Here is a 26,611-nt window from a genome sequence, read left to right as displayed (position 1 = left end):
GAATTAAATATGTGTAATCAATTCCTCAGTGATAGGACTCGATATCAGAGCGCATCACAATGTGTCCACACCCGTGTACTATGCGTGTTTCACAAAATAACTGTATTTGCATTGATTTTGTGATCCGTGTGCAATCAATTTTTAAGTCACAGACACAGTCAATAAGGATCAGGGTTTAAAGTGAAGAAAAGAGGGCAATTCCCGTTGCATGATTTGTCAGATGGTGGTTACTTTCCGTCTCTGCGCCTCTGTGTGGATGAGTCAAATAGGAAGTCATTAATCCTGATAACAGGGGAGACTAATGACATCAAAGTTCAATCCCACTTACTCTTTTCCTCCTAATGGACTACAGGAAGGCATGTACAGTATAGTGGGGTTAATATTTAGATTTAGGGTTCGATATTTTTAATTTTCATGACAACTCAATTGTGCATCATTTACAGGAATCCTTTCTTGTGTGTGAGTGATGCTCAGCCATCCTTAAGGCATCACCATGACCACTATGGAGATAGGGAGAAAGAGAGAGAGAGAGAGAGAGAGAAAGCGAAGAAGGGGATGTTGCTGCTTGCTGCAGGCTTTATTGAAAGCAATAGCGACAAGGGAATGAGGGGAGGGGTGGCGGCACCTTGGGATCTCACCAACAGCATCACTTTAATCTCAACCAAAAAGAGATAGAAGGAGAGAGAGAGAGAGAGAGAAGGAGGAGGAGTCAGTCAGTCAGTCAGACAAAGCTGGAGTGGTTGTGCCTGCTATTACTGAGCCAGTGCAGGTGTTAGGGAAGAATGTTTAATAAAGACTAAGAGAAAAAGAGGGGAAAAGATATAAAGGGAGTAAAGAATAGGGAGTCCTGCAGTCTGCTTGGCATGCGACCGTGTCCCTGGCTTGTGTTTGAGTGTGTGCAGATGAACGGGACATTTCGGTCTGGAATGTGTCTCAGCTAACCTCAGGGGACCTTCAAGAACATATACCTCACCATGCTGGGAAAGGACTACATGCTTGCCATCATCATCGTCAATTATGAAGGTTAGTGCACAACCCACTCTTCTCTCTCACTTTTCAGTACCATGATAGTATATGAGGCAGGAAAAGGAACGATAGTGTTCAGGTTGTTCTTCTCTGCAGGTGTGTGATTATCTTTGCTTGTGAGTTAGGGGGAAAAATCCTGACGCGTTATTTTCCTGTTTTGTCCCATGCAACCTGTAATGCCTGGCAAGTTTTCCAAACATCCGAGCCTCGGATGCTGTTTCTTGTCTGCAAGTCTGCAAAAAGTGCAAACAATCATAGTTATAAGAGCGATGATGATAATAGTGTTGGTGGGATCATCAAAACATATCAGTGTAATGCCCTCATGGGACATTAAGCAGAAGCAGCAGCTGTAAACAGGAGATGCATGCAGTTCCTGTGCCAGTCCATCACTGCACATAGAGGCAGCTGTCAGCTAAATGCAATTTCCTGATTCTGTAGACAGCACTTCTGGAAATGTGTATGTACGTTAGACCCATAATCTTGCTCCATCACTATCTCTTTCATGCATGATCACACGTACACATACAGTACACACACGCACACATTCATTCATGTCAAAGGTGTGCTTTAAGACCTGGGGACATGGGGTTGCCACATTGTAGGTGGGTTGTCTAGGTAACTGTTGCTCCATTGTTGCCTTGCACAAGAGTTTTAAGTTGCTAGGCAAACGCCTAGAGAATTTGGTCTTTTGGGGGAATTTCTATTAAAATACAAAAAAAAATACATAAAAAATTTGTTTGTGTCAAAATTGTTTGGTGATGCCCTGAAAAGTGATGCTCATGAGATTCTAATGCAGGTCAGGACTGTAACTTACACCAGGGCTTCTTTCTCTTCGTCCCTTCTCCTGTCTCTTTTTTCTCTGTTCACTGTGGTCTCTGTACAGTTTGTCCAAATGGTAATGAGCGTTTTATATATGATTTTCACATAGCAATGTCCTTCACTAATGATCAGGAAGGAGGAGGAGGAGGGCAGGGTGGAAGAAGTGAGGGGCTTTTAGACTTAAGTAAAAGTATAGATGGTGACACGTTGGCTTAGTGGTTAGCACTGTCACCTTGCACATCTAGGGTTCGGGTTTGATTCCCACCCCAGGGTCTGTGTGCATGAAGTTTGCATGTTCTCCGCGTGCTTGGGGGGTTTCCTCCAGGTACTCCAGTTTCCTCCCACAGTCCCAGGACATGCAGGTTAGGTTAAATGGCGTTCCCAAACTGCCCGTAGTGTGTGAATGTTGACCAGAGGTCTTACCATGCTTGTAAAAATGGGAATAAATACAACGGTCACCATTGGTCTCTACAGCCACTAGTTGGACTACAAAGGTTCCTAGATGGATGGATGAAAATATAGATATTGTGCCAAAAACTTAGTTTAAAGTGGAAGTATCTAGCCAAGATATATACTTGAGTCTAGTTTTAAATAGATTACCAGTCAAAAGTTTAGACACACCTTCTAATTCTATGGTCTTTTCTAATTTTTATTTCTTTCTACACTGTAAAACAAACCTGAAGGCATCCAAAGGTATTTCATCCAAAGGTATTGTATGCCCTCTCTAATCTGAGGTGCTGTTTGTTAATTGGTGATTTGTGAGGCTGGTGACTCTATATGAACTTCTCCTCTGCAGCAGAGGTAAGTTTTGGTCTTGCTTTTCCTGGGACGGTCTTCATGAGAGACAGTTTCATTATGGTGCTTGATGGGTTTTGCAAAAGCACTTGACACAATACTGTTCTTGCAGGAAGTGTTCCAGAACAGCTGACATTCATGTCTTAAAATAACTGACTGTCATTGTGGTTATCATAATTATGTATTGCAAAATGTGTTATTTAATAGTTTGGAAATCTCCAGTATTGTTCTAGAACATAGAAAACAAATCCAAACTTGTGTCCAAACTTTTAGCTGTATATTCTTACTTGGTAGATACCATCATGGTTTTATGTGAAAACTTAATTTTAGGGATCTAACACTGGTTTAGGCCAGTTAGGACTGTTGTTGTTCCTCTTTAATGATGCCCTTCCTAATGCGCTCTTCCTAGTTTATCCGGGCCTGGCACGGCAATGTCAGTGCACTGATCTACATGTATGGGAGTGACATGGCTGGGGAAATCAAGCCATATTTTTTGCAAGAAAATACTGGAAATACTCCCACTACGAATGAGCTTATGAAATAAATTCTAACTTTATAATATAGCTAGTTAAAGTTAGCGAATTAGTGAAACATGCTTTAAAAAAGAAAAGTTCAGGTAGGTAAGGACATGTCATATGAAAATTTTCATCATTCGAATTCAAATTCAAATTTTAAATTCAAATTTTTATTTGTCACATACACAGTCATACACAGTACGATATGCAGTGAATTGCTTAGGCAACTGCTCATGACCTAAAAAAGAAGATTAATATGAGAATTAAAATATAGGGTAAATAAAACTAGAAAAGAATAAAATAAAATATAAAACTAAAGTTAATAAATAAATAAATAACTGTACGATAAAAATAGACAATATAGAAAATATTTAAAGAATGTATAACAAAATAAGAGCAGCTGAACGGGTAGGTATATTTATGTAATTTTTGTATGGAATGGTAGTTGTAATGGTAATGGTAATGGTAATTCAGCCGAACCTCTTATCCACAGCAACTTACATTTTATCCCCTTAGTTGCAGGTTAAGGGCCTGGCTCAAAAACCCAACAGTGGCACCTTGATTGTGCTGGGGTTTGAACCTGTGATCAGTAGTCCATTACAAGACTTTGCTTGCTCCAGTATATTGGAACATTTTATTTAGGTAGGGCGAGAGGTGCTTGTCGTAACTCTTACACTGCAGTGCCATGGCTTATCCATATTCAAATGCACATGGGCAGCTATAGCATTTATTATGTTATAGCAGATGACAAGCTGAAATCAGGAACTAGTTAAATGGCTAGATATGATAAGAGTTAAATTCGTACTAAATGCACCAGAACCTTGAAAGATACCGACTCCATTTATCTCAGTGGGACCACAGAAGCTTATTTGAGTCTTTTTGGAATTTTGGAATGCACTTTTTGCACAGAACTAGGGTTGTGGGATTTTACTCTGATTACTTACATTGGACTTGCATTTCAAAAGACACGGTCTGCATGCAGATCAGGAAAATGTATAACGACCAAGACTCATGCACATAGATTTTCCTTTAAGACGGAGACTGAATTATTTCCTGTCTTCAGCGATTGTGCTGGGTCAGTTGCAATAGATTACTGATTTCAGATCAGCCCAAAGAAGAAGCCGTGTATTGTGAAGTCTGATTCTGTTTCATCTTCCATTGTCAGCTTGGGTCTGAAATACCTTCAACTTTCATGTAGAGATAATTGCTGTGGATCCAGGCCACCCTGTAGTTAGCTATTATCTTAAAATTATGGATATTTAAACTCGTCAGTCTCTGCCTCACCAAAGCAAAGCTCCTTAAAATAACTTTCATTACATGCACTGAGGGAGAGGCAGTTAGAGAGTGACCCAGGATGGCACCACCTCAGGGTATTGAGATCTTTCTAGGAAGAAAGCCTTCCCTAAATTCCAGTTCCGCTGAACTTGTCATCAGTTAATGAGCTTTCTGTGATGTTCATCAAGTAACTTTGAATGCATGTGTGAAGTACAGTATAATGACACTACTTTCTTCTTTAATAACTAAAGGCGGATTTGCTTCTGACCCTTAATCCCTCTAATCTGATCTTCTTCTGTTTCTGCCTCAGGGTTTACTCTCTCCTCCAGATGCACTCGTTCACACCAAGCAATCAAAAAGCGCTTGTCTCATCTAATCTTATACTGCTGTTAAATCTTCCTCTTGTGCAATTCATTTTTTTTCCACTATTGCTGTTTGTTTAGAAGTTCATTCAAACTTCATTTTTTCCCATCACAATGATTTTAAAGCCTTAATTACACCAGTGTTGCTTTTCAACCACCTGCCATCATTACCGCTGTCAAGTTTGAGATGGGATTAAGATGTAAGGACTGGATTGGACAGGATTGCAAGGATAAAGCTCTTGACCAGAATCAGCATAATTAAGCTCTATTAGTGCTGTCCCAGTGGACCGGCTGGGGACTAGGTGGTGAGTACAGATTAGCCACTCAAAAGCCATCTCCGGAAGGTTTAGCTCTTCTGATTGCTGTTGTGGTGGAGCCAGCATCTAGGGAAAGTGATAGAGACTAAGCTGAGAGGGAAGTAGATGCCACCTTCTTGTGTCTTAGTGGCTTGTAGGGAACAAACTAGAAATATGTCTGTTCTGTATTTACAGTAGGTGGAACAGTGGAGTGGTGGTTAGTAATGTGGCCTCGCACCTCCAGGGTTGGGGTTCGATTCCCGCCTTGGGTCTGTCTGTGCGTGCGTGTGTGTGTGTGGAGTTTGCATGTTCTACCCATGCTTGATGCGCTTCCTCAGATTCTTCCGGTTTCCTCTTACCTCCCAAAGAAATGCAGATAAGGATGATTGGCGTTTCCAAGTTGCCCATAATGTGTGAGTGTGTGTGTTTCAGTGTGCCCTTGGGTTGGATGGATTGCCACCCCGTCTCGTGCTCTGAGTCCCCTGGCATAGGCTAAGAGGATAAGCACTATATGAGATGATTGAATGTATTAACAGTACTTCAAGACACTTACACAGTTCACATGCAGCTAAATAGAGAACGTTTTTAGAGAAACTGAATTAGAAAATGAATAGAATTTTTTTTTTATTGCATCAAATTGATGCAAAAAGAATGAAAGCATTTCAATTCAACATAGTTGTACTGTGTGTGTGCATTTTGTGATATTTCTATTGTGACAATATTATAAAGCTCTCACTGAATTACAAAACAAAAGTTGTATTTGGCAGATTAACAGCAGCTCAAACCTTATAATAAGCTTAGGTTCAAGTGAGTGTGTTCTGATTTCTGATCGTATGAGCATTATTTTAAGACTCTGCTTAGTGTGATAGCCCTAGCCTCTAGACAATCTATACATCTTATATTTCTTTCTCTCTCATGCTCTAATACTCAGCACTTAAATCAACCTTATTTTGGAACAACTTTTACCATTCTGTAAACTTCGCCACGTGAATTATTTACCGTGCAGGTTTGTCATGGGCACAAAGCAAAGTGTTCACAGAGACGAAAGAGATTATACAGAATATTAGAATAAATGCAATCATACACACCTTTTGTTTTACTGTTAAAAGGTTTAAAGGCTTATGCATCTTTATTTTTAGTCATTAAGTCACACTGCGTAACTTCTACAGGCCAGGAGGCGGGGAACACCATAGACGGGGTAACAATCTATCACAAGGCACACACACACACACAGTGTGATCTTTCAGTCCTTTAGAGAGGGAATACAGAGTGTACAGAGAGTCCCCTAATGTACTGAAAATGAAATATACGCCCTGATGAAGGATGCGCAGAATACAAGTGCCCTAAGAGTAACTGCACTACTTTGCACATTGTACTGTACAGTATTATACAGCGTCTGTACTTTTTCAGCTACAGTAACTCCACTTCGGTCAATGAAGTATATGAATCAATAAATAAAAAAGATATTCCAACAATAAAGGCCTTCTCTTGCCAGAGTCTTCACGGTGAAATAAACGTCTAGCTCCAACATCATTATCCGGAGATTAGGGTTTGGCTTTGTTATGTATGCATGTTTGGTTGGACGAAGATTGCATAAATAAATTTTACATTTTTGGAATAGGTTCAAGCAATCAAGTGGCAGGGATGCAGTGTGATTAATGTTGTTTAAAAAAAAAAGACCCTGTTCGCAAAGGTGCATGGTGCATGGTGGCTTAATGCTCCTTGCACCTTTATGACTGGAGGTTTTAGTTTGCATGTTCTTTGGTTTGTTTCTGCCATTAAAAATAAGAGACAGAGTCGGTGGATTCTAAGTCGAACTTTGGAAAATTGGGGGTAAGGCGGAAATACAATTCACGCCAGACACCATGCATGCACATATTCACAAAAAAATATTATTCTATATGTAAATTCCAGCTTCGACTAGATTCGGGTGACTGTTTCTGCTCTCATTCTGCTGATTTTATGTGTCCTGTCCTGATTATATACCCGCATGAAGCTGCAGGATTTGCCTAATAAAGTAGACATGGCTGGACTTCATATTTAATTTGCTTATAACGGTGCTTCCTCAGGAGGACTGTAAGAACTAATATCAAAACCTTTAAAAACATGAAAACGGGTTACTAACAGCAGTTACTAATAGAAACCTGATCACAAAATGGAGGTTTGTTTCTGTCTAGGGATCATGCATAATTTACAAAGCATCCTTTTTATACTGTCTTTACTTTATTTAGCTTTCTCTCTCTATCTCTGGCGGAGAATTAATAAAGCCGCTTCGGACACTTCTCGAATTATTAATCTCTCTAAAAATAGGTCTGTATATATTAAATAATTGAATATCTGTATTGTGTAAGTAATTCTTGTAAATATAAAAGAACAAAGAAATGGAGAAAAACCTTTGCAGAAGACGTGGAGGAACGCTGTGCATCACTGTGATCAGATGTATCCTAACCTCAAAGACCCGAGAGATAATCAGATGGAATAAGATGGGTAGAATTTTTATTTCGACAGCCAATGAGGCATTTAGAATGATGTGCAGGTTGAATATTTTAGCATCAATTCAAGGGCACACCAGATTTAAAGTGTTAATGTGCAAGGGTGCAATATGCACATAAAAAAAAACGAGTACTACAAATAATCTGTTCCAGAGCATCCTTGTTAATGATGTGTGAGATTGAAGATTTTAAACTGAGATGTGTGATGGGAACAGCGTGAACGCAAAATTGAAATTAAGCAATAATATCCTCCTGATGCAGAAATTGGGGATTAAATCTGCCTGGGGCAATAAGAGCTGATGGTTGTGACACTGCACACATTATTTCAGATTAAACCTGGATTACGGATTTTGCCATACTGTAGATTTACTATGCTTTGCTGCAGGATGTATAAGAAAAACATTCAAAATAAACAAAAAGGACTTCCCTGTGATTGTATAACATGCAGTCACAATTAAAAAATCAAAAACAACCATGAAACAAGCTAAAAAACAAGCAAACAATAAAAACCTTGCAGTGAACCAGGGAAATGGTCATGTGATCTGGCTGTGGATTGTGTGGATGAGGGGAAATGATATAGATATCTTATAGAATCGATAGGACATACCCCATCTTTTGCATTAGCGCCAGTGGTCGAGCATCACCGCCATCCTGGATAGTGCAGCTTTAACTGAAAGTAAAGCCGTGGCTAATGCAGAAGGATCAAAATCAAAAGGATTTTGTTCCCCATACGAAAATGAAATGTTTGCAGCAAGCTTTCAGTTTTAGCAAATTTGCAGCAAAGAAATTAGATTGCCACATCTGGCCTCTGTGCTCTATGATCAGCTTGCATTTACCCCTTGGTAAAGTTCTGACCAATCATGTACATGACTGGACTGAATTCTTTTAATCAGTCATAAGGCAAAAGGCTGGATTTTTTAGGAAAAAAATGACATCTTAATGCATGCATTGTAATACTACTGTAGAATGAACTCAGCGCTGTCAATTGTATTTGAACAGACCTAAATATTTAAGTGCTGCCCAAAGAAAAACTGACTCACACTCTACTGATCAGTCTTATTCTAAACTGATCCTTCAATTCAATGTTAATGTTGCATTACAATTTCAGCACTATTCATTATGCTGGAAATGCAACAAGTACTTCCAATTTACTTTATGTCTAAGATATCTATATATGGGAAATGAAGTCCAAGTTGGCTATATGACAGCTTTTATAGCAAATTGATGTAGTACAAGAGGATTATTTTTCTATAAGAGCTTGACCTGTAGAGTTTTGCTCCTTATAACTGTCTATGGGTCTTTGTAGGTGTAAAAAAGTTTTTTAAACTAAATTAGGAAACACATTTCTTCCACATTAGCCACCTGGATCAGCATTTACTGAATTAATTTGTGTGTGTGTGTATGTTTAATAGATTTCTTGAAATATCTCTCAATGCCATAGTGGCGTACTGGTTAGTACTCGCACCTTCAGGGTCGAGGGTCGATTCCCGCCGCGGGTTGGTGTGCAACCCCCGTGATTGATCGGTTTCCTCCGGATACTCCAGTTTCCTCCCACAGTCTAAAGACATGCATTGCTTGTAGTGTGTGTGTGTCTGTGCGTGTGTGTGCAGGATAAGCGGTATAGAAGATGAGTGACTGTATGAAACATCTGTCTTTTATGAATCCTGGAGCTAAAGCACAATGTCAACATTTGTCAGCTTTTGTTGCACATTTATGGCTCTCATACAACTTGCTGGATTAACCGCTGTCTTTTTCTTCCCAACAACCCTTTGGCATGAATGATGTCTCCTCCAATCTTTCTTTCTTCCACTTTATGTCACTCGTAACCCACTTTTCATCCTCAACAAAGGACTATGGTTTACATTTCAGGAAGTTGAAGGATTAATACACTGTATTATATTACTGTATGATAGTATAATTCATATGCTTGGTCACAGATGATATCTGGAATGACCAGAGCCTGTCGTTGGACTCAGACCTGCCTCCAGGATGGCGCACTATACAGGACAGCACCGGTACCTACTACTGGCATGTGCCTTCGGGTACCACACAGTGGCAACACCCTTCATACAGCACAGAGAACGAACAGAACATCAGCGACGGACTCCCAGCTATCCAGCTCAAGGTCAGTGTTCTTTCTAAATACACACTACACTGTTTAATAAAGATCGGACACCAATGAGGTCAATGTCAATCAAATACACATCCAACTGCGATAAACACCTTTTCATTAAATACCGACACGGATACATTTACAGAACGATGACGTGTATGTTTTAAGGTGACATTTCTCTGTCTTTCCTGGCACAGAGCGCTGACGCAGATGGGAGCTGTGAGTCTAGAGGGAGGCTAACAGAAAGCCCCATGCATTCCCTCAGTGATGGGTACGTTCTCTATTTCTGTAGCAGCTTAGCTGTGCACATGACACACGTACAAGAAACACGTACAAAGTCGTTATACAGGTGAAACTCAAAAAAGTAGAATATAGTGCAAAAGTTTGTTTATGTCAGTAATGCAACTGAAAAGGTGAAACTGATATATGAGAGAGACTCAATACGGTACATGCAAAGCAAGATAGTTCGAGCCGTGATTTGTCATAATTGAGATGATTATGGCTTACAGTTCATAAAAACCCCAAATCCACAATCTCAAAAAAATTTAAATATTACATGCAATTAATAAAACAAGGATTGTACATAGAAAACATCGGACCCCTGAAAAGTATAAGTATGCATATGTACTTAGTACTTGGTTTGGGCCCCTTTTGCAGCAAATACTGCCTCAGTGTGGCGACCTCTTCTGTTCGGTTTCATGTCTCTCATCTTTCTCTTGGCAATGCCCCATAGATTCTTTATGGGGTTCAGGTCAGGTGGGTTTGCTGGCCAATCAAGCACATTAATCCCACGGTCATTGAACCAGGTTTTGGTGCTTTTGGCAGTGTGGGCAGGTGCCAAGTCATGCTGGAAAATGGAGTCAGCATCCCCATAAAGCTCATTTGCAGAAGAAAATCTCCTGATAGACGGCTGCGTTGACCCTGGACTTAATGAAGCACAGTGGACCAACACCAGGAGATGACATGGCTCCCCAAATCAACACTTTAAGCATCTTGCAGTGTGTGCCTCTCCATTCTTCCTCCACACCCTGGGTCTTTTGTTTCCAAATGAGATGTAAAAGTTGCTCTCATCAGAAAAGAGGATTTTGGACCACTGAGCAACAGACCAATTCTTTTTTTCTTTAGCCCAGGTAAGAAGCTTCTGATGTTGTTTGTTGTTCAGGGGCGGCTTGACAAGAGGAATACAACATTTGAAGCCCAAGTCCAGGATCCGTCTGTGTGTGGTGGCTCTTGATGCACTGACTCCAGCCTCAGTCCACTCCTTATGAAAGTCCCCAACACTTTTAAATGGCATTTTCCTGAACCAGATTTAAGGACCATTTAAAGGCTTAGGAACCCTTTTGTTGAACCCTTTATTAGCTGATTAGAGTGGGAAACTTTAAGCCTAGAATATTGAACCTTTTCACAATATTCTAATTTTCTGAAATTGTGGATTTAAGGTTTTCATGAACTGTAAGCCGTAATCATCTCAATTATGACAAATCACAGCTTAAACTATCTTACTTTGCCTGTAGTGATTCTCTCACATACTGTATATTAGTTTCACCTTTTGAGTTGCATCACTAAAATAAATAACTTTTGCACGATATTCAAATTTTTCGAATTTCACCTGTATATAGCAAAGTCTCACTAAGACACATTTTTGATATAGTAAGCGCAAAAAATACTATGTAACCCAGATGTCCATTTTCAATTCATTATAGCATTATTAATTGAAATTGAATTATGAAATTGTATTTATGTGATTCATTAAAATGCTTAGCAGTGTACAAAGGAACAGAAGGTTTGAAGCTTTTTTATATAGTAAATATATTAATTAAATCATGGGTTAGTTAAATATTAGCTCTCTGGCCACATCTTTGCACAAGGTTGCCAGATCTCAACCGAATTTCCACCCCAACTACATCTTAAGATGGCAAACTGCATAAAAAACACGCCAAAAAAGTTCACGTATTAGAAAAATGCTTTGACACTGAAGGTCTGGTCGAAAGGTTTGTGAGTTTGAATCCCAGTAACACCAAGCTGACTATGCTGCCCTAAACTTCACCTGCTCAGTTATATAAATGTGATAAACGTAACTCACTCTGAATAACAGATTTAGATGAAATACCATCAATGGGAAAGGTAAACTAGCCCAATTTGGTTTAAGAACCCATTTTCACTGTGATTTAACTGAGGGGTATGAGTTATTTCTCATTCTGCTTGTTAGCTGGTTGTCAAAATCAATGCCGCTCTCGAACTCAAACATGTTTTGGAATCTTACATTCTCCACGATACCTCCATGTACAGCTCAAGTCTGCAGCGATGAGTTTACCAATCACCATGGTCATTGCATTTTAACTCTGTATTCAATCTGTGAGGAAAGGCTACCTAGCTCTGATTAGTATGCTAGCATCTGCTTAGGACAGGGGTGCCAAATCTTATCCAGAAAAGGCCGGTGTTGGTGCCAGTTTTCATCCCAATCAAGCAGAAGCCGCATCTGATTCCACCTGTTCAATTAGTCATTCTTGGCTTTCAATAGACTGTCAGGTGTGGCTTCTGCTTGTTTGATATGAAAACCTGCGGACACACCGAAACTTTCTGGAAAAGATTTAACACAACTGGCTTAGGAAAAGCTAGTTTCTTTTCCAAATAAAAAATAAAAAATTAAATACTTTGATGTATGAGCGGCATTCAGGTCTATCCGGGACTTTTGATTGTGCAGGATATTACATTAGAGTCTTGTAAGTAAAAACCTTCTTTATTTCTCTATATAATCCCCTAATACACTAATGCACTCATCCCAGCATTTCACTCTTGCATAAGTACCATCAAGGAAGAAAGTTTTCTCAGTATGGCAGAGCCGTGATCGGACAGCCTGCATCACGTCTGAAGCGTTGGTATCCCAGGAACTCCTAATGGCCCAAACTTGTAGATAACACTTGAAGTGAGATCAGGACTGTACAGGAATCTGGCAGTAACTTGCAGTCAAGGTCCTGTAATGTACAAGTGATATTGGTGAGTCTCTCTTCCACTCACTGAATGTTCTCTGCAGTGGGCATGTAGCCGTTTTACTGCGGCTAAGAGTCTCATCACTGTACTGTACTTGAAATCTTCTGTAAATGTCGATTTTACGGCTTCATTCATGAGAAATTTTACACCTTATGTAATCTACACAACATTCAAAAAAAAATATAGTATTTTGCAATTTGTTCAATGTTTTATGTTGAGTACACAAACATAAAAAATCATCAGGTTCACATTAAATGGACTGGTCAGTATTGGTTAAGAAAGTTTGGAAAGTCCCAGGTTCAAACCTCATGACCACCTGAGCAAGGCCCTTACCCCTCAACTACATCATATGTGTATTGGGATAAATGTAAGTCTCTCTAGATAAAAGCATTTCCCAAATGCCATAAATGTAAAAGATCAGATACGCTGCATCCCTAATACACCTCCCATATAAGACTACTAGGATCATTGCAACATGCACGCCTTTGAGACTTGCAATTATGTAGAACCTAGTGTAATTGCAGAGTAAACATGTTTTTGGAATTGTCCTTTAGAATGTCCGGCATTTGTGTTTACCTTGTGTGTCACTACCTGGCTGTAATGAAGCCAGTGACAGTAGAGTCCACTTGTATGCCCAGGAGACAGAGAAAGGAGAGAAAACACCTGGTGCTCCAGTCAGCAGATGTCCTCTCACGTGGATAGTAATAGCACCTGAACAAGAATCTTATTTTAGCCAGACGGCCGTGTATGAGAGAGAGACCGAGAGAGAGAGAGGGAGAGACGGAGAGAGGGAGAGAAGGTCAATAAGCCAGGAAGACAATCATCTGTTTGCTAATGGTTCTACATGAAACACTTTTATTAGATCATTATGGTTCATTATAGAGAATGAACTATTTTACCTTTATAAACAAATAATTTTTCTTTATACGCCTGTTATAACCTCAAATCAAAAGGTGCGCATCTAATAATTTAACAGCAGCTCAGGCAGGATTTTACTCGTGCACTCGTTCTAACATGTTAATACCCATGTTCCAGTAGCTCACATAATCTAGGGCTGATACATAAATAATAAATTTATTTTCTCCAAAACATGTTTGAAAAAAGAGACGTGATTATGTAACTTGTAAGACTTCAGGACAGAGCAGAGCCAATATGGTTTTCAGGACAGGGCAGATTGTAGTTTCTGACAAGCGTGGGTTTATTGTTTTCGCCTAGAGAAAAAACACTTTACAGACTGGTAAGCAAATGTCTGTCTATTGCTACTGTAATGTAAGTGTTAATTAAGTAATATCACACTTGAGGTCGTGATGTTATATTTTCAGTATTTTTATATATATTGAGCGCCTTTGCATCACGGCCGTGTTAATATTCAATACAACAGCATGACCTTTACAGTAAGTGAGACATTACTTCATTATCACTTACATTATTATTATTGCTTTCACACAACAGTTCTACCTACATCATTTATGATCCACATATTATGATGTGTTTACTTATTTAACCAGTTATTTTGCTCCACCAACACATACCTTTTCATATCATTGATTAGATTCATGATATGTGGAAAAATTCGTTAAACCACCCGTATGACATTATAAAATATTCATATTGCCCTGATGTCATGCTGAACGGGATCTTCCATTTTTCTCTTTTCCAGATTTTGATTATATAATAAACTCTTTTAATGTCTAATTAAATAAATATATTTCCTAGCTCCTTGAAGATAGAAGGAATGAAAGGTGATAAAGATACATACTCGACAGTGAGCTGATTAAGGCTTCTATAATCAATACATAATCAGGACTCTCTGCCTGTTCTGGTCAAAAAAAAAGAGAGAAAAAAAAACCCAGCTGATTCTTGGCATGGATATGGCATTTTAGTTCCTTAAGCCGAACGCTTTTCTCCCTGTCTTCACCAGAGTGTCCTGGCAGGAAGAATTCTTCTGTGCGGACATGGACCCAGACTTCAAGGTAACGCTACAATCTTGTTTTCATGTGCAAATGAATGTTAACGAACCCCTTAGATGAAAGGCCATTTTTCACAATATAGTCTGTTAGAAGGTGAGATTAAGGGCAGAGCCCAGATCAGCTTTTGTTGCCTCACTGGAAATGATATTGATGTACTGTATATGTGGTTACTCTCCTCTCTAAAGATGAGAGAAGCATTATTGAGGACACTGTTCCATTAAGTGTGGGTGTAAAAGGATGAAGGTCGCCGCCAAGACAAACACAAATAGGTTGAATAAATATTCAAATCACATATTGTACAGATGTTAGGGGAAATACATGTATCAAGATAAAACGGGATATGGTTGTTAAAATGCTTATATCCTGTATATAACATCATGAATTATACAGTAATTATGCAGTTGAGATTTGTATTCCCCTAGGAAATACTGATGAAGACCTGCCTTCTTTACCTATCACCCAATCTTTCTTATTATACTCTATATTAACCATATGCCCTTTTTACATCAAATATAATTTCAAGCTGTTTTCAAAATCTTTGCCTATATCCTTGGATTTTTACTTTGGCTTATGTTTGGCCACCAGCCAGCTCTCCCCTGTTTCATCATATGTCACCTAACAAGCAAGGCAGAAGGCTAAAAACATGCTTACAGTGAAACACCTGAAGCCAGACACCTTTTTGATCTGCTGCTGAGTCACTGAGCAGAATAACACACTCCATCCGCTTCTGTAAACGGGTTTACACTTGACAATTAATTAGGGATACTGTGAGTGTGATTGACACATAGAGATCACATGCTACTTTTACTTCCATGGCTCCAGGTTACAGAGACCTGGGGCTCTATTGGAATTCGAGCTCACAATTCTTGTCTGTATATGTCTTTTATTTTCCTTTTGCCTTTGCACTACAAGGGTCCACCCTGCATACAGCATCTGCTGTCTGCTGCAAATGTGCATAGAGTGCATCACAAAAAAATTTGAAAATCGTGGTTCTAGATCCATTACATGTAAAGTGAAATACTTCAAGCCTTTTAGTTTGTAAGAAAATCTATGGAGTATTGTTAAGATAAAGATGAGAAACACCAGACGCAACAGAACAGACGAGCTGAAGGCTGCTATCAAAGCAACCTGGTCTTCAGTAAGTAACTATCAAAACACCCAGTGCCACAGACTGATTGCCCTTCATGCCATGCTACATTGATGCAGTAATTGTTGCTCAAGGAGCCCTGACCAAGTCTTGAGTGCATAAATGCATCATTTTCCAACATCCTAATGATTTGATATACTAGATATCTTATTTCCAAACCAAAAAATGGGTTGAAATATTTCGGCTTATGTGTAGTGAATCTAGAATATATCAGAGTTTCTCTTTATAACTTAAATTATGGAAAATTGTATTCCATTTTTCTCAAATCCACTGGTTTCTGCAGCTCCAACGTGATATTGTATGGTCCTGGTCCAACTTTAACACGATGTTTTAGATTCTCTAGATCTTCTATACTGCTAAAGGTTTGTGTACCCTTGACCATCACACCCATATATGGTCCTTCCCAAACTTTTGCCACAAAGTTGTAAGCACAAAGTTGTATAGAATTCCCTTGTATGCTTGAACAGTTTAAATTCCCTTCACTGGAACTACAGGGCCCAACTAGAACCATAACCTCAACCCCACTGAACCCCTTTGGGAAGAACTGCAACAACAGCCTTCTTTACATCCAAGCATCAATGCCTGAGATCACTAATGAATAAAATCCCCAGATAAAAATGCTTGTAAGTCTAGTGGAAAGCCTTTCCAGAAGAACAGAGCTTCTCTTAACACATACCATGGGTGGGAGCTCTTACGAGTGTCATGGTCAGTATCAAAAGAGTGTCCCAGGTCGACTCCATGATGTTTTCAGCGGTGCATTTGTGTGGCCCAGTGTTTTGCAGTACGCTCACTGGGATGGGTGGAGATCCCAGAGGAGGAACTGGCTCCAGGGAAGAGCAGCCTGGCGGTCAATAACTGTATCCAGCAGCTATCTCACAGTAAAGCCGAGGGCCGTGATGCTGTCGGAGCCTGGGGAGAGGTGAGCATCTCATTGTGAGCATGTAAAGTTAAAAGAACCAGCTTGTAAAGCGCAAGAGTAACAAGAGTATGCATTTGATATTTATAATAGCTACTTCATTAGGAATTTAGTGTGTGTGTTAAAGGTGTAGTAGTAAGCCTATGGGTTAAAGGGGTATTATCCCTGAACATTTGGGTGTGTATCTATATGTGTGTGTGCTCAAAGGGTCAGGACATGATGATGGTGCTCAAAAAGGATACATTAAGCCTCCTGGACCCCATAGACCGCAGTCTTATCCACTGCCAACCCATCATCAGCATTCGAGTGTGGGGAGTGGGCTGCAACAACGGCAGGTCAGTAACGGATGTGTATTTTCTCCCCATTTTTGACACTCTGTGCCACTAACTCACCTCTTTCTATTTTATTCTCTTTCATTTAGGTCAGAATATTCGAATCAGTGTCAGTGCTATGAACCTCTGCCTTTGAAAAATTTAGAAACACACCATATCCTTGATTTTATTTCAATAGCAAAATTAGATTTGTTATTAGAGATGTGCTTTTATTCAGTATGTCTCCATGGTTATGGTCAGGCTAGCTCTACAAGCTTGCTCACGATATGCTCAGATGCTCATGCAGAGTTAATTTAAGTGCTGCTATTTCTGGTCACACTCAGCAGAGCTTCCGGGAAAGACCAAGTCTGATTTATATTTATCATCCGGACATATCCTGCTCTTATTTATTTCCCTGCCCGGAAAAAAAATGTGTTGTATTTCTATGAAGTGGGTATTTTTAGGATTATTAGCAATTGTGCCCGGAATCTACAGAATATACAGTCGGGTCAAGTATTTAGACAGTAAAAAAATATTTATATTTTTGCCTCTATACATCATTACAATGGATTTGAAATGAAGCAAGAAATAAAGGTATAGACCTTCAGCTTATTTCAAGGTGTTTAACCCTTAAAACGCAGCACTGATCAGGGATGTGTGTATCGGGGAGGCTTCAGACACCAAACTGTACATTTGGGTTTTTAATATGTTGTGTAAATCATTAAGTTATTATTATGGAAATATGTGAATAACGTCACAAAAATGTCAAATTAACCGAATGCTCTTTTTTTTTTTTTTGGTCATAGAAACAATTGGAAACAACCATAAGATCATATGTCTGTCCTATTACTTTTCCTATGTGACGTATTTTTTATTTAATCTTTAATTTTTTGCTCGGGTATGTTTATATAGTTGGTTAAAATAAACTAAACTTTATTTCATTATATTGCCTAGGTTGTGCTGGAAAAAAGGAAATGTCACTCTATATTGCACAATCCTGACCCCTATATATAGTATATTTATTAAAATATAGTAATGCAAAAGAAATGGCTAAAATGCTCTGGGTTTTAAGAGTTAGCCCATTGAGTTCCTCCATTTTAACAGGCTCAAAAGTAATTAAGACTACAACTACAGTGACTACCCTTATTGTCTTAGGAATTTCATGAAAATTAAGGTTTAGATTTCAAGCCTTGACTTTGCATTTGCATTCATGGTAACGGTCTATAAACAGTGCAAGGAGGTGTCATTGAAAGATAAGGAGGCCATCATTAAGCTGGGAAAAAAATCAACAATTTGGTACATTTTTATTTTAACACAACTAAAAGTGTGTGATCACAGAATTCTCTCATTGGCAAAGAAAAACCCCTTTACAACATCTAGCCAAGGCTAGACCACTCTTGAGGAGAACGGTGTATCATTGTCAAAGTCCATGATCAAGTGATGCCTTGCAGAGGGTTTACCTTAAGATGCAAACCTGTGGAAACGCTGAAGAATAGAAAAGCCAAACTAGACTTTGCTAAGAAAAAAACAGTCCAGTTCTGATAAACGATTACAAGAAGAATAAGGAGAAGGAAAAAATGGCTTATGTTCCAAAGCCAAAGTCAAATATTTACATTTACGTTTACATTTAGACATTCGGAGGACACTCTTATCCAGTGAAACTTTGCTTTGTGGTTTCCATCATTGGATAGATTCTAACACTGTGTTACTAGGTTAGAAAAGAGTCTAGATGCATGTCTTCCTCAATCCCTGAGAGATGGTGAGACCTAGAGATGTAACAGGATGAATTCTGAACTGTAACCATACTTTCTACTTAGATTCAGTCAAATGCTGCCAAACCAATTTGACAATGCTTCACAGTACAGATGGTGATGTTCTTAGGAAAAAGAAATGGGATGTTCTTTAAGGGCCAAGTCAGTTACCTGACCTCAAACCAGAACAGCTGCTTTTCAATTGCTGAAGATAAAACTGAAGGCAGGAAGGTTTTACGAATAAGGAGAAGCAGCTGCAGTAAACGCTTGGAAGAAAACATCAAAGGAGAAAACTCAGCATTTGTTGAACTTCATGGACAGTCGTTGACTGCAATATATTTTGCATCCAAGTAGTAAAAATAATCTTGTAATTGTTAGTTTGTCCAATTATTTTTAAGCCTGCAAAAATGTCTGTCCTTTCTAAACATTTAATCCAATATTTTAAAATAAAATTCAGTTCAATTCAAATTTATTTGTGTAGCTTTTTGTCACAAAAAAGATTTAAATAATAAAAATTAATTAATAAAAATGAATACATTTTGTAAAAAAGGAAATTAAAGTAAACCTGAAGGTCTGCATTTAAATCACATCTTGGTTGCTTAATTTTAAATCCACTGTGTGACTGTATTTGTTTAAGAAAAGTGATGTATTTATATAAATAAATTGCAACAATTGCATCATTTTATTTAAGAATTCATAACAATGACTTTTTTTTTCTTTCCCTTTTTTTTTTTTTAAATCCACACTCGTGAATACAGAGACAGGTAATCACTGCACCTTTTTTCTTTTCCTAACCAGCTCAATCATTTCTGAGGTTATTAATCCATCATTTCTAGCATTTTATATGGCATCTTGAAACTTGGGCATTCATGTTGTATTTTCTTTTCTTTTTTTTATTATTCTATACTTCTCCATGTTTTTCCAGGCTTCTTTTACCTATGTTTGCTTTTTCGAATAGATCGATTAGGAAACTGTGCTGTTGCTTCTTTGCTTTTTTCCCCTTCTCTTTCCAGTGCATGAAGCAAACTGAGCATTTTCCCTTTTCATTACCAACAAATGTAATCTGCAAACTCGTTATGCTTCATTCAACCAGCAAATGCATGCATTTTTTTTTTTTAAATACAAATGACCCTGGCCTGGTAAATCAATAATAGTCCCTGCCTCTAATGTTGTGAAGATGTAATTCATAATAGGCCAGGCCCACTGGGATGCTGCCATCATTAATCCTGACAAATCCATGCAGATTTAATTACAAACCACTGATTAAATCCCTAGAGAGCAAAACACAGGATTGGCTGATGTGTAAAATAATGGCAGCAGCGTTAACACAAGGGCACAGTTTGTGGTTTTAGATGAACGCATGGGGGATCGCCTGTTTGATTGATAACCTTTGTTGCACAACAGGGTCAAGGATTCATTCAAATAACTTGGATTATCTCAAGATATCTGCAGAACTGTAATGATTCGCATGAAAACAAAACAAACCATAATTATCAGATTGCGTAATACAGTGCAGTAGAGTTGAGTCATAGTGTTTGCACAGCCATGACACCATGCCAAGCCCAGCATCATGACAAGGCACGTCATATCAGATGTCCAGTGAGATTTTTTAAACGGATGTGACCTAACTGGCGATTGCACTTTTTCATATTTGAAATATCATTCTGTATATTCAGCAATAGTGCAAGTTGCAGATGCCATTAACCAGATGAAGGTCTTATGAAAAATGTATGCTGTACTTATCGATCGTTTAGGTTGCGGTTTCCTGTTTTACAGTACATGCTGGTATATATAGCATATGAAGTAGACATTATACCCCAAGCAACGTCAAGGCAATATTCATAAAAAAACATGATGTTACTAGATCCCTCAGTACTTCCTCTCTTGGTATGAATAAGACCGTAAATGTCACGTCATCAAGCTGTCGGACATCCGCAAGAGATTTTTCAGTCTTCCCATAGTTTTTCAATTGACTTTAACATCAGAATGAAATCCCCTACAGTTTTAGTTGCCTAAAATAGAAATGAAGCACTTTTTTTTTTGTTTTGATGGGAATTTATTTTACTGTGTGATTGAGTCATACAGTGCTGTAATGCATGCGACACAGGAAACCAACAACGGTGCTAAAAGGAACACTGAGACATAGCGACTCATCCTCTCTCCTCTCATCTTCTCTTCTCTTCTGTTTTTTCTTCTTTGTTTTTTCTCTTCTCTCTCTTCTCTCTATCCCCTTTCTTCTCTTCTTTTCTCTTCTCATAGCATTTAGTCTTTTCCCTATTCTTGTCTTCCTCTTTTTCCCTTTCTCTTCTGGTCTATTTCCTTTTCTTTCTTCTTCTTTTCTCCATTTCCTCCTTCTCTTACTTTCTTTTCTCTTCTCTGTTTTTCCTCTTTTCTCCTTGCTTTCTCATCTCTTCTCTGATTTTTATCTTTTTTCGCTTTTCTTTTTTTCTTCTGTTTTCCTCTCCTCTTTTTTTTAATTATTTCTATATTTTTCTTTTCTGTCTTTTCTCTCATTTTTCTTCTCTTCACTTTTTTTCCTCCTATCTGTTTTCCCTTTTTACTATTTTTTCTTATTCCTCTTTTCTTTTTTGGTTTTGATCCTTTCAGCTCTTCTGTTTCCTCAGTTTTCTTTTCTCATTCTTTTCTTCTTCTGTTTTATTTTTTTCTTTCTTTTTCTTTTCTCTCTGGTTTCTCTTACTCTGGTTTTTCATTCTCTTTTCTTTCATTTGTCCTATTTCTCTCTCTGGTCCCTCGCTTTTCCTCTATCAATGTCTTTTATCGTGTTTTATTTGCTTGTCTCTCTCTTTCTGTCTTTTTAACTTTGTGTAATTTATAATAATGCTGCAAAAGAAGTCTTAGTGAACAAGTCGTCTTTATAAAGCTAATAACTTCATTTATTTTATCCGTAATAAGACCCACATTTCTAATTTCTAGGCACAACCCTTGTCCTTCAAATCCACTCAACAATATAGATTAATATTTATAATGTTTCTGAAAGATTATCCTGGACCGTAGATTTTCAGGAGCAGGTTTAGACACTGCTTGTAGTTCTGCGTATTTGGATTAATGAGGTTCTGCTCTGGTCTGCTCATCCTGCTCTAGGGATTTTGCCTTTGTGGCCAGCGATAAGGACACGTGCATGCTGAAGTGTCACGTGTTCCGCTGCAACGCACCAGCTAAAACTATCGCCTCTGCCCTGCACGAGATGTGCTCCAAGGTGAGAGATCTGTGTGTTCTGTGTGATGGTCGGATCAGTGTGTGGGTTTGTATTTGTCATTTTAGGAACATGCATAGTTGAATGGTGATATATGATGGAGGAAACATGATTAGGATTAGAATGAAGGCTTGCTTGGCTTTTCAACACATCCCTTTCCATGATGATGTTGTTGCTAGAGTGTAGTCTAAAAGTAATTATTTTGTCTGTGCTTGTAGATAATGGCAGAAAAAGCAGCAACACCAAAATCTGTACCACGTTCATTTACAATGGAGAGCATTTCTCCTGAGGACCTGCCTCACCATGGTACAGGCCACTTTTATACGTCCTCGATCAATAGTCGTCTTTGACCACCTATATGCACATGAATCTTATTATGAATTTTACGTTTTATGTTTTTAAGTGAATTTCTTAGATGCAGTGAGGAAGAGGGTTCAAAAGTTTGAGGTGGAGTACATCGGAAATCTGCCCGTCTCCCGAGCAATGGGTGAGTGACTGTTATTCAGATCAAGTTGAAAAAATAGATTATTGGGAGAAGGTATGTACAGTACAAAGCCCCTCTGGTGACATTCGGAAATTTTAATTTTTTTATTTTACATCAATTAACTAATTAAATGTCTATAAGTATGTCACTGTAATTCATTCCGAGATAAATTTTTCCCATAATTTGCAAATAGCTAAATGCTACGCTGTTAAGATGAAGCCACAACATATTTTTTCCCGGAATGTCGCCAATATGAAGAAAAAAATATTTGAGTTCTGACTTTGTTCTCGGAATTCTGACTTAAATCTCAGACGGTTTTATCTGAGAATAAATTCAGAATTCTTAAAAAAAGTTGGAACTCTTCGCTATGCATGAAAACAAACCAAAAAATGAATTAATGACACATATTATATATAATAAATAATAAAATTATATCATATTATTATGATATATTACATATGAAAGACATTAGTTGTAAGAGAACAAAAGCAAACAAAGTATTGAAAGCATGCATAGTTATGGTCAGGTCAGATTAAATTATGAATAATTTAGACCATTATTAAGTTATTTGTATTCTAATGCTGCAATTCTACAATCCGGTGCTGACCTTGTACACAACGCAGTCCTTCTAAATATTACCAGGTACAGTTTTGAAACTGAAATGACACCACGGAGGGAAAAGTGATGCTGCGGCACGAGGAAAATGCACAGTCATACAGCTATGTTTGCCCCAGGGTTAGTGTGTCATGACCGCTCTCAGAGAGAACAGGAGATCTTTTATCAAGAAGAATACTGTTAAGGAGACATATTTATCATGGTTCCCTAGAGGCGGCGGCGGCTCTGTAACAGCTAATGGTGTGTCTCTGAAAACAAGCCACAATGTCAATGGCCTCCTTCCCTAATCATCCCATCATTTGACTTGACATCATTTTTCTTGCTCCTGTCATTCCCCACTTCTCATCGCCAACACTACCAGTCAATAGTTGAACATAGCTTTTAATTCTATGGTCTTTTCTGATTTTTCTTTCTTTCTACACCTGTAAAATCATGCTGAAGGCATCCAAAATATGCAATAATCTCCTTTGAATAGTTATATAGATATTGAGATGTATCTGCTACTTACACTCTGTAAATCCTCCATAATGCCTCTAATCTGAGGTGCTGGTTGTTAATTGGTGATTTCTGAGGCTGGGGACTGTAAATAAACTTCTCCTCTGCAGCAGAGGTAAGTCTTGGTCTTGCTTTCCTGGGAAGGTCTTCATGAGAGTCTTCATGTTTCGTCGTGGTGCTTGACGGGTTTTGCAATACTGTCCTTGCAAGAACAGTTCCAGAACAGCAGGAATGCAGCACAAGGATGTGGTGCCAACCCATCTCAAGCCACAAGCACACACACACACACACACACACACACACACACTGGAAATGGAATAGAAATGCCATTCAGCCTACAAAGCTAAACAGCATGCTTTGGACTGTAGGAGGAAACCAGGGTACCCAGAGGAAACCCACACAGCACATGCAAACTGGAGACGAGATTCGAGCCCCAACACTGGAGGTGACAGCGACAAATACTTGCCTACTTTTTAATAGTAAAAGAGCTAGGGGTGTTATTACATTTGACTGAAATACTTACTGATAAATTCTTGGTCTGTTTGTTAGAGCCACCTCTTCACATTTGTTTTCATACACCTGATCATTTGTGCCGTGGGTGCACTTTTTTACATACTTACCATTATTTTCATGAAAACTGCTTAGGGTCCAGAAAATATCCCAAGATTTATTTTTGTTTTGAAAAAAATTTATAGTTTGTTTGATTGTTTAGAGGCTCTTCAATCTCATTTCTTTCTAATGTTGTGTGTTTGGTCCCAGCAGGGATGGAGGTGCTGAACAGAGCCATCGAGAGCATCATGCACTCCAGAGACAGAGACGAATGGGAGCGGATTGTCATTCACGTGTCAGACACGGTGCTGTCGCTGTGGCGGGGACAGGTACGCAAGGACACGTGTCAACTCATATGACCTGATAGAGAAATCTTTCATGCAGTAAAAGACTATTTAATGACATATGTTTAATCTGTCTGTTGCTTTAGGATGGCGAGGACCCTTTCTGGGAATGCCAGGTACGCTACCTGACCTTCCTTGGTGTCGGACATGACACACACACCTTCGCGGTGATAGTAGATGCCGGCACACAGCGCTTTGAGTGTCATGTTTTCTGGTGTGAACCTGATGCTGGGATCATCTCCGAGGCAGTACAGGCAGCATGCATGGTAAGTGGTATTGAACATGCAAGATAATTGATGGCTACAATATATATATTTACTAAAGTACTGCTAAACTAATGCACAGCTATACTTATGCTGTAAGATGTAAGGCTTAAGGCTAGCTTTCATAATTAAGCATCTGTGATTTGTGCTTAGGTCCAATACCAAAAGTGCTTGGTCGCCCAGACACCACCTTTGAGGTCCAAAATGTGGCGAGCCGGCTCCAAAGTCAAACGCGCCAACTCCATGGATGGCTCCACCTTCCCGCCTTGCCATCAGGGATACACGCAACCCAAAATGGCTTCATCTGGCATAAAGAAAGGCATGCTGGCTTTTTTTGAGACGTTCCGAAATAAACCTCCTGTTGTTCCTGCGCCATAGATTAGAAGAGGGCATGAAGTGACGGGTTTGTTTTGGGGCAGGTTGCGACAGATAATCTAGGGATGTACAGAAAAAACGATGAAAGAGGTCAAATCAAATTGCTTACTATTCCCCACCCAGACAACCGTAATCAAATTACAGAAGAACTGCAAGTACCTTTAAGGTTCATACATATCTGACTACAGCAGGTTAACATCTAATCTATTAAAGAAGAATCCTAAGGTGCTGCACTCTCACATTCCACTCTTGTCTATGGAGTAGAAAAATATATACACACAGTAAAACAAGGGTTGTCCTTTAAATAAATTAGCACAGATATTGCCTAATGTATTATGTCTGATGTTCCAGTAGGTCAGTGTAGGTGAATTGGAAACTGGAGAACGTAGAACTGTATCCCTGTGTATCCCAAAAATATTTTCGAACGTTCTCCGGAGAAGTACAGGATCGTGTGCAATAACGTGTCTCAGCATGTGACTTTTTATTAATTAGGTAAAACATCAATGTATAGGATAGTGACCTGATTCTGGTATGACAAGTGTTTAGACGTTAGACAGGTCCTACTGTAATTTAGGTCGCTTGTGTTCAAATAGAAGAAATGTTCTCTTTTACTTCTCAACCGTCTAATGTTCTGAGACTCAGACAACATAAAGGAGACTGATCATTAAAAAACACATATCTAGGATAGGGGCATGAGCTGACATTTGATGTCTTTTGATGTATCGAATTAAGATAACACCAGGTTTAAATAAGAATTGCTTCAAAACTTTAAAACGTTGTGCCAGACATGTGTAAATTCCAAAAGCTAAAAAAATGCCTAATTGGCTGTGCTGTTTAATCGCTGATGCTTGGTGGCACAGTTGCATGCATTTGCACATGTGTGAGAAGAAAAGGCTTTGCCACGGGCACCAATATATATAAAACAAACACATTACTATAACCTGGGATAAAATGCATTTTTGATAGAACCCTAACCCTAATGCAACACCGAAACCTCTAAATAAAGAAGACCTGTAGTCTTGATTCTTTTTTCCACCGTCACAAAAACTGAATGTACAACAATAATCTCCAGCGCATGTCGATTGGCCACTGGAATGGCACTATGAGAAAGTCATATGACGCTGCAACAAAGATATGCAACTGCTCCTTTCCCTTAAGCATGCATTACAACACCAACAAACTCAGGTTTCCTCAAGACACCAGTGAAATCATGGGTAGGAATGGACAACACTTTCAGCATAACCTTTCTTCACCGAGATGAGCATTTGTCAGAGAAACGGTCATAAAACTACTGTGTTCATGTAGCACCGTTCTTATTATCTGCTCTTTATACTCTCTGTAAAGAAATCTTCTTTGTATATATTTGCAGTTCGTTAGCACAGATAGGATGTCATGTAAAATGAGTTTTTTAATTGTTATTTATATTAAGTTGATAGTATTGTTGCACTTATGTATTAAAACAGATTCCACTTGTGGTTTGGAATGGGACAATA

General features: G+C 38.7%; 1 protein-coding gene across 2 annotated transcripts; it reads left to right on the top strand.

Annotated features, from left to right (window-relative positions):
* Window positions 1-485: 485 nt before the first annotated feature.
* On the top strand, window positions 486-26,611 carry apbb3 (amyloid beta (A4) precursor protein-binding, family B, member 3). Of its 2 annotated transcripts, none has more exons than XM_053477926.1 (12): window positions 486-1,023; window positions 9,518-9,705; window positions 9,891-9,964; window positions 14,606-14,657; window positions 16,574-16,720; window positions 16,925-17,052; window positions 21,882-21,996; window positions 22,212-22,299; window positions 22,397-22,480; window positions 24,350-24,465; window positions 24,567-24,746; window positions 24,897-26,611. In XM_053477926.1, exons 1-12 carry the CDS (start codon window positions 975-977, stop codon window positions 25,119-25,121), a joined length of 1,446 nt encoding a protein of 481 aa, XP_053333901.1. In that variant the 5' UTR covers window positions 486-974; the 3' UTR covers window positions 25,122-26,611. The 2 variants fall into 2 exon arrangements, with proteins under 2 accessions (XP_053333901.1, XP_053333900.1); XM_053477925.1 differs by having other exon boundaries at window positions 24,347-24,465.

This window comes from Clarias gariepinus, chromosome 19, assembly GCF_024256425.1.
Source record: "Clarias gariepinus isolate MV-2021 ecotype Netherlands chromosome 19, CGAR_prim_01v2, whole genome shotgun sequence".
Lineage (NCBI taxonomy): Eukaryota > Metazoa > Chordata > Actinopteri > Siluriformes > Clariidae > Clarias > Clarias gariepinus.
This window is presented reverse-complemented; position numbering and strand designations above follow the sequence as displayed.